This window comes from Corvus kubaryi, unplaced genomic scaffold, assembly GCF_017639235.1.
Source record: "Corvus kubaryi isolate FWS band 111438036 unplaced genomic scaffold, C.kubaryi_AGA036_p1.0 65293, whole genome shotgun sequence".
In the NCBI taxonomy this organism is placed as follows: Eukaryota; Metazoa; Chordata; class Aves; order Passeriformes; family Corvidae; genus Corvus; species Corvus kubaryi.
In genome coordinates, this window is record NW_024581898.1 from 23,447 (window position 1) to 38,381 (window position 14,935).

The following is a 14,935-nucleotide window of genomic DNA, read 5'->3' on the forward strand; positions in this document are numbered from 1 at the left end:
TGGGACCTCTGGGAGTTGTAGTCCCGGGTGCTGTGGGAGGTGCAGTCGGAGCGGGGTCCCCGCCATGGCCGTGAGGGGGCCGGGACAGCCCCGCTCTTCTCCGTGGTCCGGCCTAATCCCCGCAGCGGGGCGGGCACGGCCCGGCAGGCAAATCCCGGTCAGCTGAGGAGCTCAGGCGGCCTCGGGGAGGTGGCGAGCGGAGCTGAGCTCCGGTCGGCAGGAGGGAGGGATGGCACCCAGGCACACGGTAACCGCCCGTCCTTGTGTTTAGTTGCGGGAGGCTGCGGGTGCGGGTTCTGCGCGAAGTTAGAGAAGGACAATGCATGTACACAGTGTTAAGAGGTGGGAAAGCTCCCTGCGGCTGCTGTGAGGCTTTACCGAAGTTGGACATCCGTGTCACAAAAAAGTTCTGAACTGTTGAGGAGAGTCTCAATGGGCGGGGGAAAAAAAAACAACCACCCACAAACCAACACAGAAGTAAAGCTGTGTCCTAATACATTAGTAACTTAAGTTCTTTGGCACCTTTTTTTTTCTGTAACGTAGTTTACTAAATTTTGCAAAGGAAATCTAAATCAACCCATGCTCAGAATGGAGCACCAGCCCCTGCTCAGAGGGTCTAGCTCGCCCTGCAAGGTAAGCAGAACCATCCTGGCCTCTGAAGGTGGATCCTGCAGGGAGTTTGTCGTTTTAGCAATGATGTACAAATGTGAAATGTGCGGGTATTTCGTGTTAGCTTTCAAATAGAAATATATTACATGATTAGATTCATGAAGTTTTGTGCTTTCCTTAGACACCTAGCTGTGTTAGAAAGTGGAAGCTATAAAAGCAGTTTCTTGATTCTCATGTTTTACATTGAATACAAATTGAATTTTGTGTCGTGTTTCTGAGGAGAACACACTTCTAAACTGTCAGGAGTTCAATAGCTGACAGAACATGTGAGGCTGTTATCTGTGCTCTCTCCAAGCTCCAGTGTGAGACAGCATGCCAGTGTCACGAGCCCAGCTGATTTGAGCAGGAAGAACAAAAGATCTGTCATAACAAAACCTAAGTTATGTGATAGATGTTAATGATTTTGGGTTGTTTGTTTGTTTATTTTCTGTCTCTTCTAAATTCCAGGCTAGAGCCATAAGACACACAAAATAGGTTTACAGTACTTGGTTAATAAAGGGTCTGACTGCAGTATTTTATCACATCAGGTTTTATTTTTTTCTACCATACTCACTGCAGCCCTTACTTACTACTCTCAATTCATTGCTTTGGTTGACATTCAGAGAACAACTTTTTATACTTGGAAACCGGAAGGAAATGTCACTTGGATTTTACTTTAATAAGATCCATTTCAACTTGCAAATTTCAGTCATGAAGGAAGGAAGTAAGTTTTGATGAATTATCTTTAGGAAGGAGACAGCTTTTTCAGAATACAGTGCAGTATCTGGAATAACTCAACATTTCTGGGAACTGGACCAAGAATGAGAATGATGAAGAATTAGCCTACATACCTTACAATGAGAAATTCAGGGAGTACAGGTTTATCGAAAGAAATATGTGCAGTCTTTATATATGAAGGAAGGGGAAATTTGATCACTGTGAAGTGCCTTTAATATAGGAGACATTGTGAATCTGTGAATCTATGAATTTTAGTTTGTAAATACTGATTTGAGAATGTAACTAGGTCATAGATATTGAAAAATTTAAAAGATATATGCCAATGTGCCAATAAACTTTAAATTGAATATTATTGTCAGTGAACAAATTATTGTGATTGAGGTACTGAGGCTTTGCACCTGCCAACTTGCAGACATTGAGTGATCATTTTAGGGACTTAAAATATTGTTTCAAGGGAAATAAAATATTGTTACTTCTCACATCCTGGTTAAAATGAGACTCACAAAAATTGGGATTTCGTTAATTCTTATACTGAGTCGTTATGTCTCTAACACCAAACATAAATAGTCGTAGCATTCTTTCATTAAAAACAGACACTGTGAGCAGTGTGGTTTATGTAAAAAGCATTTACTCAGTTTCCAATAAAAGTTGTAATGGTTTTGTTGCATACACTTAATCTGGAGACTTGTAATTGTGGTATTTCTAAAGGCTGTTAATGATCATGGCCAAAGCCAGCCTGAAATGCTTCTCCTGCTGCAGGTGTTTGGGAATTCATGCAGTTTTTTTAACAAATACTTTCACTGCTCAAAACTAAATACATGATGTATTTCACCACAATTTTCTTTTAGATATTACACCTTTGTGGGCTCAAGGTCCTATCTCTTTTCATGCCCATGACTTTCTTTTGTTTCCTAGCTCCCCAGCTGGACCTTGTTCCTGGCTGTTTGTGCTGTTGGAATTGGAGGGACCTTTCAGTATGGGTACAATGTCTCTATTATCAATGCACCCACGCAGGTAAAAGCTTATCTTTTCTTCACGGGCCTGTTTCCTCTCTGAACTCGGCCAAGAGGCCAAATGTGCTTTTGTTGTGATCGCAGTGGGAACTAAAGCAGTCTTCCTCTCATATGAAGGAATCTTGTTAATTTCCCACGTGGTTTCATGTGAATTTGTTTGTGAGTACCTCCCATCAGAGGTATTCTGTGTCAGACAAAAGTGCCAAATAGGCCACGTAAATACCTTTATTATTAGAAGGATTAACTGAATAAGTATTACGTTTTTCAGTTATTAAAATAGCCCAGAACATTATGGGTAGAACAGAACATTTTCAGCTGGAAGAGACCTACAATGACCATCTAGTTCAGCTACCCGCTTCAGGGCTGACCAAAAGTTAAAGCATGTTACTAATGGCATTGTCCAAATGCCCTTGGAGCATTGACCACTTGTCTAGGAAGCCTGTTCCTCTCTTTGACCACCCTTTCTGTAGGGTATCCCCACTGTTTCTCCAAATGTCAAGTTTAAACCTCCCTGACACAGCTTTGAGCCATTCCCATTCTTTCTATCACTGGGTAACAGGGAGAAAGGACAGTTAACAGTTGTCCATCACAAGACAGGTTACTGAAAACGATCTTAGAGAGATAAACAGTTGCATCTGTAGTGGCTGAGTAACTTGTAGGTATTTTCGCTTCTTACTTGTGCATTCTTTGCTATGGCCTCCAGGATTCTGCATATTTTGCAGATGACTCAAGGATATGAGCAAATGATCTTGTGAAAGTAATGGGTGTAATTTTTTGCCACCAGCTGATTTATTTGCTTGGGAAACTGTGAACACGAAATTTGCTACAATACTGTATGCTTTTTACAAAGCTTAAAAGAAGCTGTTTGTGAAAGAACATGTCATATGCTGGGAACAGAGGGAGAGTCCAAGGAGTTTGTTCTTCTGTAGTCTTCATTTGCAGGTGAAGAACAGGAGCCTCTGATTACAGATACGTCAGTTCAAGAGTTTCTAAAGGCAAATTTTAGAAAACCAAGCATGTGGAATAACAGCTTAAAAGTTCTGGCACCTGAATACTATAAAAAAGGTGGAGTATTATTAGAGTTGAAAAAGGGATTTTACTATGACTTCTTGGATTACACTAAGGCAGGGAGATTTAGATCAAGTGTCAGAATGAGTCCCCTGACGGTAAAATTTATTAGGTTGCAAGGCCTCTGTGCTCTGAGATGTTTCTGAAAACGGTAGGGCCAACCATCCACCCTGTTCCCCTCCTTGTTCAGAAAGACCTCAGAGCTCTCTCGTGGCAGTGCACGTCAGGGTGGTGTTTTTCTGCTGGTGCAGTACCTGAGGCAGGGCACAAAGCAAAGCTGCTCAGCGGCCTTTGAGGTGTGTGGGGAGTAGGAAACACAAGGTCTTCCTTGTGGTCAAGGAAGATTCTGCCAGTCAGATGATACCTCTTGTTAACTCCCAGAACTGGTTCTCAGGATTGGGATGCAAGTTATTTGTATTGCTGTGCTGTAGGGCTGTATAAAATGCTACACATTCATCACTCTTTTCTACTGCAGCATATACACAAGTTCTTAAATGAGACCTGGAGTAGTCGTTATCACAAGGAACTAAATCCAAATTTGCTGACCTTTCTTTGGTCTGTCATTGCTTCTGTCTTTTCCCTTGGAGGCCTGTGTGGAGCCCTGATTGGAGGCAGCATGGCAATCCGGCTGGGCAGGTCAGTTGCAGCAGCAGGCATATAGAAACATATTTGCTTTTCCTACCTTCCCCCAGAAATGGAAAGTCAATAAATAGAAAAAGAGTGGGGGGAAAAGAGTACCTTGGGTGCCCATACATATTTTTTCACTTTAAAACTGAGTTTTCTAGTAGAATTTTACAGTTTATTCCAATGTGACTTTCAAGGATGAGCCCTGAATTATGACCTTTGACTTTAGTCTTTGCATTACATTTACTGCAATCTGAGTAGGAGAATGCACACAGAGTGTGGTGAAAACATGAGATCCCCCCCCGACACATTTGCAGCCCTTGTGCCAGTAAGGACATGCTGCTTCATCTGTTGCACTTCATGTGTTTAAATGAACAGACCCCATTCCTACCTGGTCAGGCATTATTCTTATGTTTAAACATTTTAAAAAACATGAGCAGTTGTATCAGATATCTGGGTTTCCAGGGAATAGCATGTTTCTTCAGTATAAAGCCCATTTTTTCCCCACATTATCAGAAAGGAAAACTGTTTAAAAAACCACGTTTATTGCAGATTTCCTTAATGTCTGGTTAGGGTGTGCTGTTTTTTGTTTTGGGGGGTTTTTTGTTTTAATAGTTTTTTGTTTATTTGTTCTGTGGTTGTATATTATTATTATTATTATTATTATTTTGTTCCTCCTCCTCTTTAGGAAAGGAGCTCTTTTGATGAATAATGTTATAGCAATACTAGCCTCCATTTTAATGGGGATCAGTTTTCCTACAGGATTGTTTGAGTTACTGATTGCTGGAAGGTTTTTGATTGGCATAAATTCAGGTGAATGACTTCTTATTCCTACTATCAATAAACTATGGTGAATGATAAATTATTGTTACTTCTGATCCTTTAGGTTTTATGACACGTGTTAATGATGAAAATGTTCTGTAGTTTAGCTTGGAATCTGAAGACAGCTCAATTAATAGGAAATTAATTAAGTCCCATTTCCTATGTGTTTTGGTTTAGCAACTCTTTGCAAAGCAATTTTGATTGATAGGAAAATGTTTTTCCATTTACTTGCAGGTATTGGGTTCTGTGTGCAGCCTCTTTATATTGGGGAGTTTGCCCCAAAACATCTAAGAGGTGGCTTGGCCATGGGGACTTCCATCTTTCTGACTGGGGGAATTCTGACAGGACAAATAATTGGTTTGAGGCAAGAAATGCTTTTTTTTAATTTCCTGTTTTGTGTTACTCCCATGTAAAGAACTCCAATTTCCTACCACTCATTGCAGAACATTCCTTGTGCCATTGTAGCATTAGAATTCACACAAGGTTCCCCTGGAAGAAGAAAATCCTGCTTGGGTCACCTCATTCCTACAACTGCCAGCCATCAGTGCTGTCTCCTCAGGGAAGTAGTCTCAGTTTAGATGGGTCACCAGAAGAGCATCAGTAAAGCATGTGCATTTGTGCTGAGTTCATGTTTTCTGCCAGTTTCTTGCTGGAGACAGTGGATGTTGGCAAGACAGGACTTGAGAGCAAAGGATTCGTGTTTCAGTATCGTAGCACTGCCACTGTTTTTGTTCCCTGTGTGATCACAGGGAGTTGCTAGGGCCTTCATCCAGCTGGAACTTAGAAGTTCCAAGAACAGAGACTGCAGTACATAGTAACCAATAGCTAATTATTACTTTTCTTTGCCTTCTTTTTCCACATTTCTCACAGAGAATTATTAGGTGGAGAAAAGCATTTGCCTCTGTTGCTATCCAGCAGCTGTGTTCCAGCATTTGCCCAGCTTTTATTCCTTCCATGGTTTCCTGAAAGTCCCAGATACCTTCTTATTGACAGAGGCGATGAGCTGAGCTGTGCCAAAGGTAATATCCAGCATCTATACGTTCTGTTCTTCAGAAGGGTACAGTGGGTATACTGGGTTCCAGATTCTCCTTTTATCTTTATCCACACAGCAGTTATATAATCTTTTTGGCTCATGTTTTTCCTCCAATGAGCTTATATGGAAAAAGGGATTGTGGAACTCAGGAGCCTATAATGGGTTATGAACAAAACTTTATTATCCTGTTTTGAATATAAGTTCATTGACTGGAGCTTCAAGTTGGTTACTCTTAGTGGAAACTTAGCTATCAGGATCATCAAAAGTCCTACTGTTGGCCTAGGAAGACAAATTGTCACTTGAAATGTATTTATTTAATCATGAAGATTTTAAAGGAACTGATGCTGTATACTCTCTAAGTTTTAGGACCATTTGTAAAGATTTTAGTTTGGGATCCAAATGACTTCTATTTGCCTTAGGAGAAGGATTTATTGTCTTTGCTCACTAGCTGCATCCCACTGGCAACATTAAAGTCAGGGCCATAACAAAGGACTCAGTATCTACCTAGAATTTAAGCAAAACATTTCAAACTGTTAAGAGTGTCCTTTAAGGAGAAGACTATTTGAAAGTCTGAGGTTCAGATACAAAATATTTTGCTTGGTGAATATTTCAAGGTCAGATATTCCTCTAAAAAGAAGCAAAGAAATGCCACAGAATTCTTCAAATCCACCACAGCAAAAAATGTTGAAAAATCAGCAAGGAGCAAACAAGTCACAAAGCAAAGTTTTCATATCCTAGCAAAAGCCAGGTTATTATGGAAGGATGATTTCCCAGGAGTTGTGGTTAATAGGTAAACATAAATTATTTTTTTTCTGGTTTTAGCTTTGAAGCGATTTCATGGTTCTTCAGAGTATCGAAGGGAGATGGAAGACATCCAGCAAGAATGTTTTGCCTTAGATGGGGAGAAACCCAAGAAACCCTGGCAATTATTCACTGACCGTGGTGTGAGATGGCAGCTCATCACTGTCATTGTGATGACAATGGGCCAACAGCTCAGTGGCATTAATGCTGTAAGATTGCATATGAACAAAGAGCTTAAATAATTTTTTAAGTTCCACCTGTTTTTCAACCATTTATTAACACAAAGGATCCACATAGAGAAGCTCAGAGAAATGGGATAGGTGGGAAAGAATATCCTTGCATTATTTTTTTTTTTTTCATTTTTTCTCATTTCTGTGTTTCTAGTATGCAAACTTTTTTAAAAAATGACTTGATAATTGTCTTTACATTCTTCTGAAAAAGTAATTAAAGGTGGATCAGCTTATCCCAGTGTGTCTGGTTTAAGAATATAAAGCATGTTCAGGAAGTTGAATAATCCTATTTGCTTTTATGATATCAATATGTTTACTTAGACATGAATTTAACAGATTGTTATTGCTGCTTATGTTGAATTAGTAACTCACAATATAAAATATATTGATCTGTATGTTTAGTATGAACATGACTTTGTTTCCAGACAATGTTTTAAATACCAGAAAAACCTCATTGTTTGGTTGTTTTGGTTTTTTTTCTGTTGTAGATTTATTTCTATGCAACTTACGTTTTTGAACAAGCTGGGATCTTGGCAGAAAAAATCCCATATGTAACACTCGGCACTGGAATTTGTGAATGTCTCACAGCCCTCTCTTGTGTAAGGAGCAATTTGTTCTACCTCCCAGTATAAAGAGTAATGATTCTTCTTGAAGGATATTGGTAAAAATTAGATCAGTATATTAACAGAAGATTGTATCTTGTCCACAGGGTTTACTGATAGACCATGTGGGAAGAAGATGCCTTATCATTGGGGGTTATGTCCTCATGACGCTCTGGTGCACTGTTCTGACCTTCTCTCTGACTTACCAGGTTAAAGGACTCGTTCCTATTACATGATATGACTAAGGAGTGAAAAGGGCACGTAGTGACACGATATGGGGGAATGGGTTTAAACTGAAAGAGAGTAGGGTTAGATTAGGTATCAGGAAGAAATTCTTCTCTGTGAGGGTGTGGAGGCCCTCGCACAGGGTGCCCAGAGAAGCTGTGGCTGCCCCATCCTTGAAGTGTCCAAGGCCAGGCTGGACAGGGCTTGGAGCAACCTGGGGTAGTTGAAGATGTCCCTGCCCTTGGCAGGGGGTGGAGTGGGATGAGCTTTAAAGTCCCCTCCAACCCAGACCACACTACAATTACATAACTCTATGATACAATTTAGTAAAAATTATTGAATGAACACTATTTAATTTCTCTGAAGCAGTACTGTTACATAAATTAGTTGTAAAAGAGTAATGAAAGACTGCTGGTCTTAGTTGCAATAAAATACAAAAGGAAATACAACTGTTAAGCCAGACTTTAAAACCGGATTATCAAAATCTGAACTAAACCTTCTCATTGTCTTCTGTTTCAGGAGCTGTACTCCTGGGTGCCTTACATGAGCATGACGTGTGTGTTTGCCTTCATCTTGAGCTTTGGGTTGGGACCAGGTATTGCACAGGAACGCGTGTGCGAGTGCTGGAAGGTCTGGGAGGGGTGGGGGTGTCACACAGGCAGGAAGCCTTTGCAGCACAGCTGCTGCTGCTCTGGATGAGGAACCCAAGTGAGGCCATGCTGTAGCCTGCAGCTGAGGCTTACCATGCACACTTCTGGGGCAGCTATGTGAGAAGGAGGGCTTAGTTCTGCCCTTCAGAGCAGAGGGGTTGTACACTTATCAGAAGAGGCCTGCTGCCTGATCAGTGCTGCTGAAATGGGGCTGTGTTTTAGTGGGACACTTCCTGCAAGGGTAGTAGTCTAAGAACTGTGCTGTTAGGAATCATAACAGATCAGCTAATGGCATATTCAAAAACAAGTCAATTTTTTCTAGCATTGGAAATACCTCAAATGGACTTTTAGCACAATTCTCTGTTCTGTTTTTGAACCATCCGCAGGTGGCATAACAAACACCCTGACAGCTGAGTTATTTGTACAGTCCTCACGTCCTGCTGCCCAGATGATTGCAGGGACTGTGAGCTGGATTAGTTTCTTCACAATTGGAATGCTCTTTCCCTTCATAGTGGTAAGTATGCACAGCACAATTTCCTAATGGTCTCACCACCCATTTCATCTGCTCCCAGGTTCCCATTGCTTATATTGTATTATATACACTTTATACATTACTGACACCTGACCAGGATGCACATTGTCCCTCAAATGAGTTTAACTACATCCAGTCCCTCTTAAACATATTTTTTACATAGCACAAACCCCAGTATAACATGATAAATGAAAAGTGAAAGGAATGCACTGGGGGGCAATGTTCATGTTCAGATTAAAAAAAGAGAGAAAGTATCAAAACCAGAAAAATTTAATCAGATACTGAGATCTAGATAAAACATTTCTTAATAGTGCTGCTTTTATAGCAAAGTTGAGGTAGTACCTGTGGCCAGTGTGTCACACCTCTGAGAACTGACAGAGTTCTGTAAACAGAAGATTATTAGGAAAGGCAAGATAGGCTTTCATCTCCAGCTTTGTATTTTTAGTTTTAGCACATATTCTTGACAGCAAAACCCACAGGAACAGCATGCATCAGGGTATCTGGATATGCCAGTCCTTTCTTCATGGTTCAGCTCTGCTCTGTCAGTAAGACAGTTTTTGAATAACATTAATAAAAACTTAAATTATATAATCTTAAAATATGTGACAGCTAAGTATCAAATGTTGACTTCTCTTTAGATTGTGGATTTTTTAGTGCTTAAATGGTTTATCTTATTTTTAAAATAAAAGTCTACCCAGTAATTGCACAGCACTTGACAGTTTTTTATCTAAAAACCAAAATTTAAAAAAGTTACAGGTAAAGAATAGGTTGAATGACTCTTTTTAAAAAATATCTGAGCAGCAATGTTAAGTGTAAGTGGAAACAAAAAGCTTATTTTCTCAAACCTACTATTACACTTGAAATATGTTGCAATCACATTTATTTTCAGAATGGACTGCAGCAGTATTGTTTTGTGGTGTTCTTACTGGAGTGCTTCTTTGTTGCTGCTTTCATCTTTCTCATAATTCCTGAGACAAAAAACAAATCTTTTCTGGAAATCAAAAAGGAATTTCACAAGCTTAATTTTGGAAGAAATGCCAGAAAAAAGGAAACGGAGCTTCATGAAAGAACACAACTTCAAGATGAATTTTTAAAGATTTCTGCATAATTTCACAAATGTAACAGAACTTCAGTGAGAATTATGAACGTAGTATTCTAAATTAGGAGTGTAATACATGATCAAGTGGCTTATTAAATCCTCCTGTGTATTTAGAGGAAGTGTAACTAAAGGCAAGTTAATAGGGCAGAAATGCTGTTAAAATGTGTATTGCTGAAATACTATTAACAACATACTATCTTAGCCATAGAAGACTTGATGTTTAGCTGTAACCTGGTGCTAAATGGACGCAGAAATGCCAGGGAGGATGTTCAATGAACCCCTCTGGCAGATTTCTGCAGATAGTTCAGTGACTCTTCTTGCATTTCAAAGTCCTGCCTTCAGTTTGGGTCATCGGGCACATCCAAATGCTTTGCTGAGTGTAACATTCTGTGTTCTTGTTAAAACCCACACAAGAACTGACCTACTGAGAACTGATATTTGAAATACTCCTGTTTATGTAGAAATAGGGGTATTTAGTTTCTGTTTTTCAGTTATGTAACTTTGAAAGCCTTCAAGATATTCCTCATCCAGTCCTACTACTGTACTGTATGACAAGAGTTCAGCACCTCTCTGAACTACTGGTATTTGTAATAAAGGCTTGTATCCTGATAAAAGAGTTCTTGGGGTTTTAATTTGGATTTATTTTTTTTTTCCCTAACCTAGCATCTTAACAGTTTAAAATAAGCAAAAGGGTAAAACTTCTAGTTTTGAAGGTAAGTTCCCATCAGACTGAGATCTGGATACCAAAACGTATGAAGTAGCGGAGAGGACAGAGGGCAGGAATTAAATACTTTTCACCTTTAAAGCATTTTAAAGATGGCCTGAGAAAACACAGACAAGGAGACTACAGAGAGCCTGTAGGACATACTGAATGAGCCTTCTGCCCCATCTCCAGCATTTTTTCCTGGACTCTTTCTCAACTTAAAATAAATTCTTCATGTGTTAGGAAGTAAGAAATCTCACATCTGGTGTTTGAGTGCCTCTGACACTTGTTTCCATACCTGTGTCTGCCAGGACAGTGGCCCACCTTATTCAGTACAACTTTTCCTGGTTGTAAGCATTTCCAAATTCCATCTATTAATGAAGTGCTGCAGCAAGCACTGGATTTATTTTACATTTATTTTCCTCCTCTAAGAATTAAAGCTTTTAATGGAATTATAGGAAACAAACACCATTGGTCCGATTTTGATAACTAAACCATCTGTTTAATTGAAAGTAACACTGACTCTTAATAGCAAAGGAGGCAACATCAGGAAGGGATCTTCTTGGCCTTTAGTTTATCCTCTAAGTTTGCAAAATACTTCATTTTTGCTAGAAGCTTCTTAGCTTCTTGAAGATCATCTGAAATGAAATAAAACATTACTGCTTTACAGAGAGAGAAGTTAATTTACATTTTCAAAATGAATCTCAAGATTTTAGTGACAGCACCTGCTTCAGTACTTAAAGCTGTGAGCTGCAAGGACTCAGACACTATTAAAACCACGCTGCCTATTGTTTTAATCTCTGATGGTTTGGAAACACCTCAAATCAAATGTTCCACTAAACATGTAACAATGAACAATTTGGAAAAGAAATATGAATGGATACCCTTTAATGACTTCTGTAAACGGGCTGGAGTATTGATGTACCCACTAGGCAAGACAAATGTTTTTGTTTGTTTTAAACACGTATAAATAGACCAACTGACATAACTGAAAAATGCAAATCTGGTCTGGATAGTGCCAATTCCAAAACTGATATTGAAACAATATCTCCTCAGTTAAACAACTGGAGGGGGAGGGTGGTTTATGACCTACTGACAAAGGCACATGCAACACAGTCCTCCTGGCACAGAGTACCAGAATGTAACTCCTCACCGGCACTCCCAGCCAGCGCTACTTTGATGTTCTCAGTTACACACACCCACCGCTGACAAACATCCGGGCACAGAACTACAAAGGTTCCTTCCCGGCTTCAGAAGCTCAGGAATGGTTTAAGTTTGTGCCTATCCATTGCAGAATAAAGTTCTGTTGATTATTGCACAGGAACTCCCCAAAATCTTAGGCTGAACAGGCTTTTACTTGCCACACAGCTCGTGTGTCTTTCACTACAAAGAACAGCACCCACTGCTCCGCTGCAGCTCCAGGACTGCATAACAACATCTCCCAAATTCAAGTGTGAAACCTCAGAATATGTCTAAGATGAAGTCTGTCCTTCCCAGTATTCTGGGAAACACACTAACAGTTCCTTAGCATTTACATTCCCACTCAAAGTGATTATTTAGATGCAAGATGAATGGAACTTTTGTACTGGACTTTGTTGTTAATGTGAGGTCCTGAATTTCCCAAATCAGCAGGAATGTCAGTTTAGAAGTACTTAGTCTAAATACCAAACAAAAAACCCTTGTTAATGCAGTATTTCTGTTCCATAGCTCAGGAAATATTTGCCAGTCAGAGAATGTGGCGCTTTAAGCATTTGGCAGGTATGTATGGCAGCTAAAAACTTAATAAAAACAGGTACCTCTTTCAAAAGCTGCAGTCACCTCTCTGGTCAGTTCTTCTTGTTTAACTGCAAAACAAATTATTTAATTTACTTTTTGTTATTCTTAGGATATCTTATACCACTGCATTCTGACTGCCTGTGGTGGGAAAGTTCACTACTAGTCTCAGCCTTTGGGAGCCAAGCGAGTTTTTCATAATACTGCTGTCAATGTTTTTTAAATTATCGTTTCAAACATTTATGTCTTTGTTTAAAGAGATTTACTGACAGCAATTCCAATGCACATCAACAGTCACTAATTTCCCAGCAATCTAACTTATTTTTGGTGTTTCAGTTTACCCTGCTACAGTTAATTTTCTCCTGCGCTACTCAGTTTTTATTCTAGTTATTCTAATTGCTTTTGGCACAAGGCTGTTATTGTAAAGAATTAAATACATCAATAAACCAAATGTTTTGGTATCACCAACAATATAAAAAGAAAGTTGCTTGTGTAAAGAGAATAACCACTTACTAGAATGGCTGCCAGATGAAGGAGGTGAAAGAACTACAATGTCTACATAAATAACATTATTTACTGTGGTCAGACAGTAAATAATTTTATTTTTTTCAACTTCCTTCTGACAGGTTTTTTCTTTAGAACAATTGACTAGCCCTCACCTGATGAAGGCTGAGTAAATTCTTTTTTATTGTCTATATATGCTTATTTTGACATCAGAATAGATTCTGTTATACAAATGTTCTCAAGACAGATGTAACGTTTAAGTGCATAAATGGGTAAAGACAACATTGGAAAGGGGGGGGGGGGCCAGGGCAGAAGCTCTTGCAGTGAGTCCATTCCAGACTCACACAAATTGAAGACATGACAAGAAATATTCCAAAACAGTTAAAAGCTTTCAGACTCTTACATTACACAAGATTCAGGATATTCGTTCCATACAAACTCCTCAAATCATAACCTACCTTTAATTAAAGTTTCAATCTCTGCAAGGATATCCTCATTTTTGGGCTCTGCTAATTTCTCATTAATTTCCATGATTTCCATAAGGAACGCTGAGTCTGCATCACAGTCTGTCTCTTGTGCTGGCTCCACTCCACTCAGCTCCAGCTGGCAGAGGAAATGGGAATTTGAAAATAAATATTCTTAGATCTATTTCAATGGGAATAATTTTCTTTAATATGAAGATTTTTAGTGGGGCACACTCAGGTTCATATCCGATAAACCTCCAGGGCATAAACAGAGTCAGTCTGAAAGTTAACTCCATACACAGGCTGACCATAAAAATCAGCAGTTACCCAAATCCAAAAACACATAAAAAAGGCTGCCACGGGCCAGACTGAAATTCTGAATGAGCAGCCACAGCCAAATCAAACGTGTGATGTGAAAAACAAATTAGTGTAAGATGAGTAGCAAATGAGATGGTAAGCTGATTAATTTTTGAACAAACTTAGTTCTGGTCTCCCTTCAGCGTCTGCTGATCGTCTTCAGAGGAATCCAAATTAGCACATTAAGGACTGAATCGAAGGTGCGATCCCTAACAGCACCACCAGCCCCCGCGGTTAGTTATAGGAACTCTGTAATACCTAACGGAGACCTTACTAGATAGAGGCCTCGGCTCAGAGGGTTCAGCAGGGTCTGGTAGGCCTTGTTGATCAGGGAAGAGTGTTGCTCAGAGTAGTACTGTTCCTTCTGCAAACGGAGGGCAAATAATTGGAATCTAACAACAAGTGGCAAAATACACTTTGCTACACGCGGATAAACAGCGTCCCCACACCAGTCCGTGCGTGAAACTGAAAAGGCTCTGCGGACCTGGGAACTGTGTCATTGCACTCAACTAAGGCCTGACGAACCGCAGCGGCCCCTCACGGTCCACCTCCACCGCAAATCCATGGCAGAGTCTCTTCTGAGCACCGAAAGACAAACACAGGCGAATCCCCTCACTCCCCGAGCGGGAGAGCGGCGGGGACTCGACGCTGTGACCCCGCCACGCAGCCAAAGGCGGGTTCCTCCGGCGGTCACCGAGCCCCGCGGGGCCCTCCCGGCCCGGCTCCCCCGCCCGGGGCTCCCGCCCGGCCCGGGGCTCACCGGCGGCCTCTGGCCGAAGCGGTCGGGGTGGACGGCGCGCTGCAGGCTTCGAAACCGCCGCTGCAGCTGCTGCGCGTCGATGCGGAAGGAGCGGTCACTGCAGGACACAGGGCGGGTGAGACCCGCGGCCGGCCGGGCCCGCGGCCGCCCCGCCCACACTCACCAGTCCATCAGGCGGAAGAGGTCGGGCCGCGGCGCCGGCGGCTGCAGAGCCTGGCAGCCGGGGCAGAAGCGCGGCGGCCCATCACTGCCGGGGAGCGCAATGCCGCAGCTCCAGCACGGCGGCCCC

At 40.9% G+C, this 14,935-nt stretch overlaps 2 protein-coding genes across 6 annotated transcripts; one reads left to right on the forward strand and one right to left on the reverse strand.

The window, feature by feature from the left end:
- Positions 1-59: 59 nt before the first annotated feature.
- LOC121673243 (solute carrier family 2, facilitated glucose transporter member 11-like) lies at positions 60-10,701 on the forward strand. Of its 5 annotated transcripts, none has more exons than XM_042046395.1 (13): positions 60-247; positions 544-633; positions 2,302-2,400; positions 3,943-4,103; positions 4,780-4,904; positions 5,148-5,277; positions 5,784-5,932; positions 6,769-6,956; positions 7,466-7,576; positions 7,687-7,788; positions 8,324-8,399; positions 8,841-8,968; positions 9,876-10,701. In XM_042046395.1, the coding sequence occupies exons 1-13, from the start codon at positions 230-232 to the stop codon at positions 10,092-10,094; spliced, it is 1,596 nt and encodes a 531-aa protein (XP_041902329.1). In that variant the 5' UTR covers positions 60-229; the 3' UTR covers positions 10,095-10,701. The 5 variants fall into 5 exon arrangements, with proteins under 5 accessions (XP_041902329.1, XP_041902330.1, XP_041902331.1 ...); XM_042046396.1 differs by having other exon boundaries at positions 563-633; XM_042046397.1 differs by lacking the exon at positions 544-633.
- Positions 10,702-11,263: 562 nt separating this feature from the next.
- LOC121673247 (iron-sulfur cluster co-chaperone protein HscB-like) lies at positions 11,264-14,929 on the reverse strand. Its single transcript, XM_042046404.1, has 6 exons — positions 14,810-14,929; positions 14,647-14,743; positions 14,161-14,250; positions 13,524-13,668; positions 12,585-12,632; positions 11,264-11,426 (listed from the first exon to the last, which is right to left on the reverse strand). Exons 1-6 carry the CDS (start codon positions 14,815-14,817, stop codon positions 11,335-11,337), a joined length of 480 nt encoding a protein of 159 aa, XP_041902338.1. The 5' UTR covers positions 14,818-14,929; the 3' UTR covers positions 11,264-11,334.
- Positions 14,930-14,935: the final 6 nt, after the last annotated feature.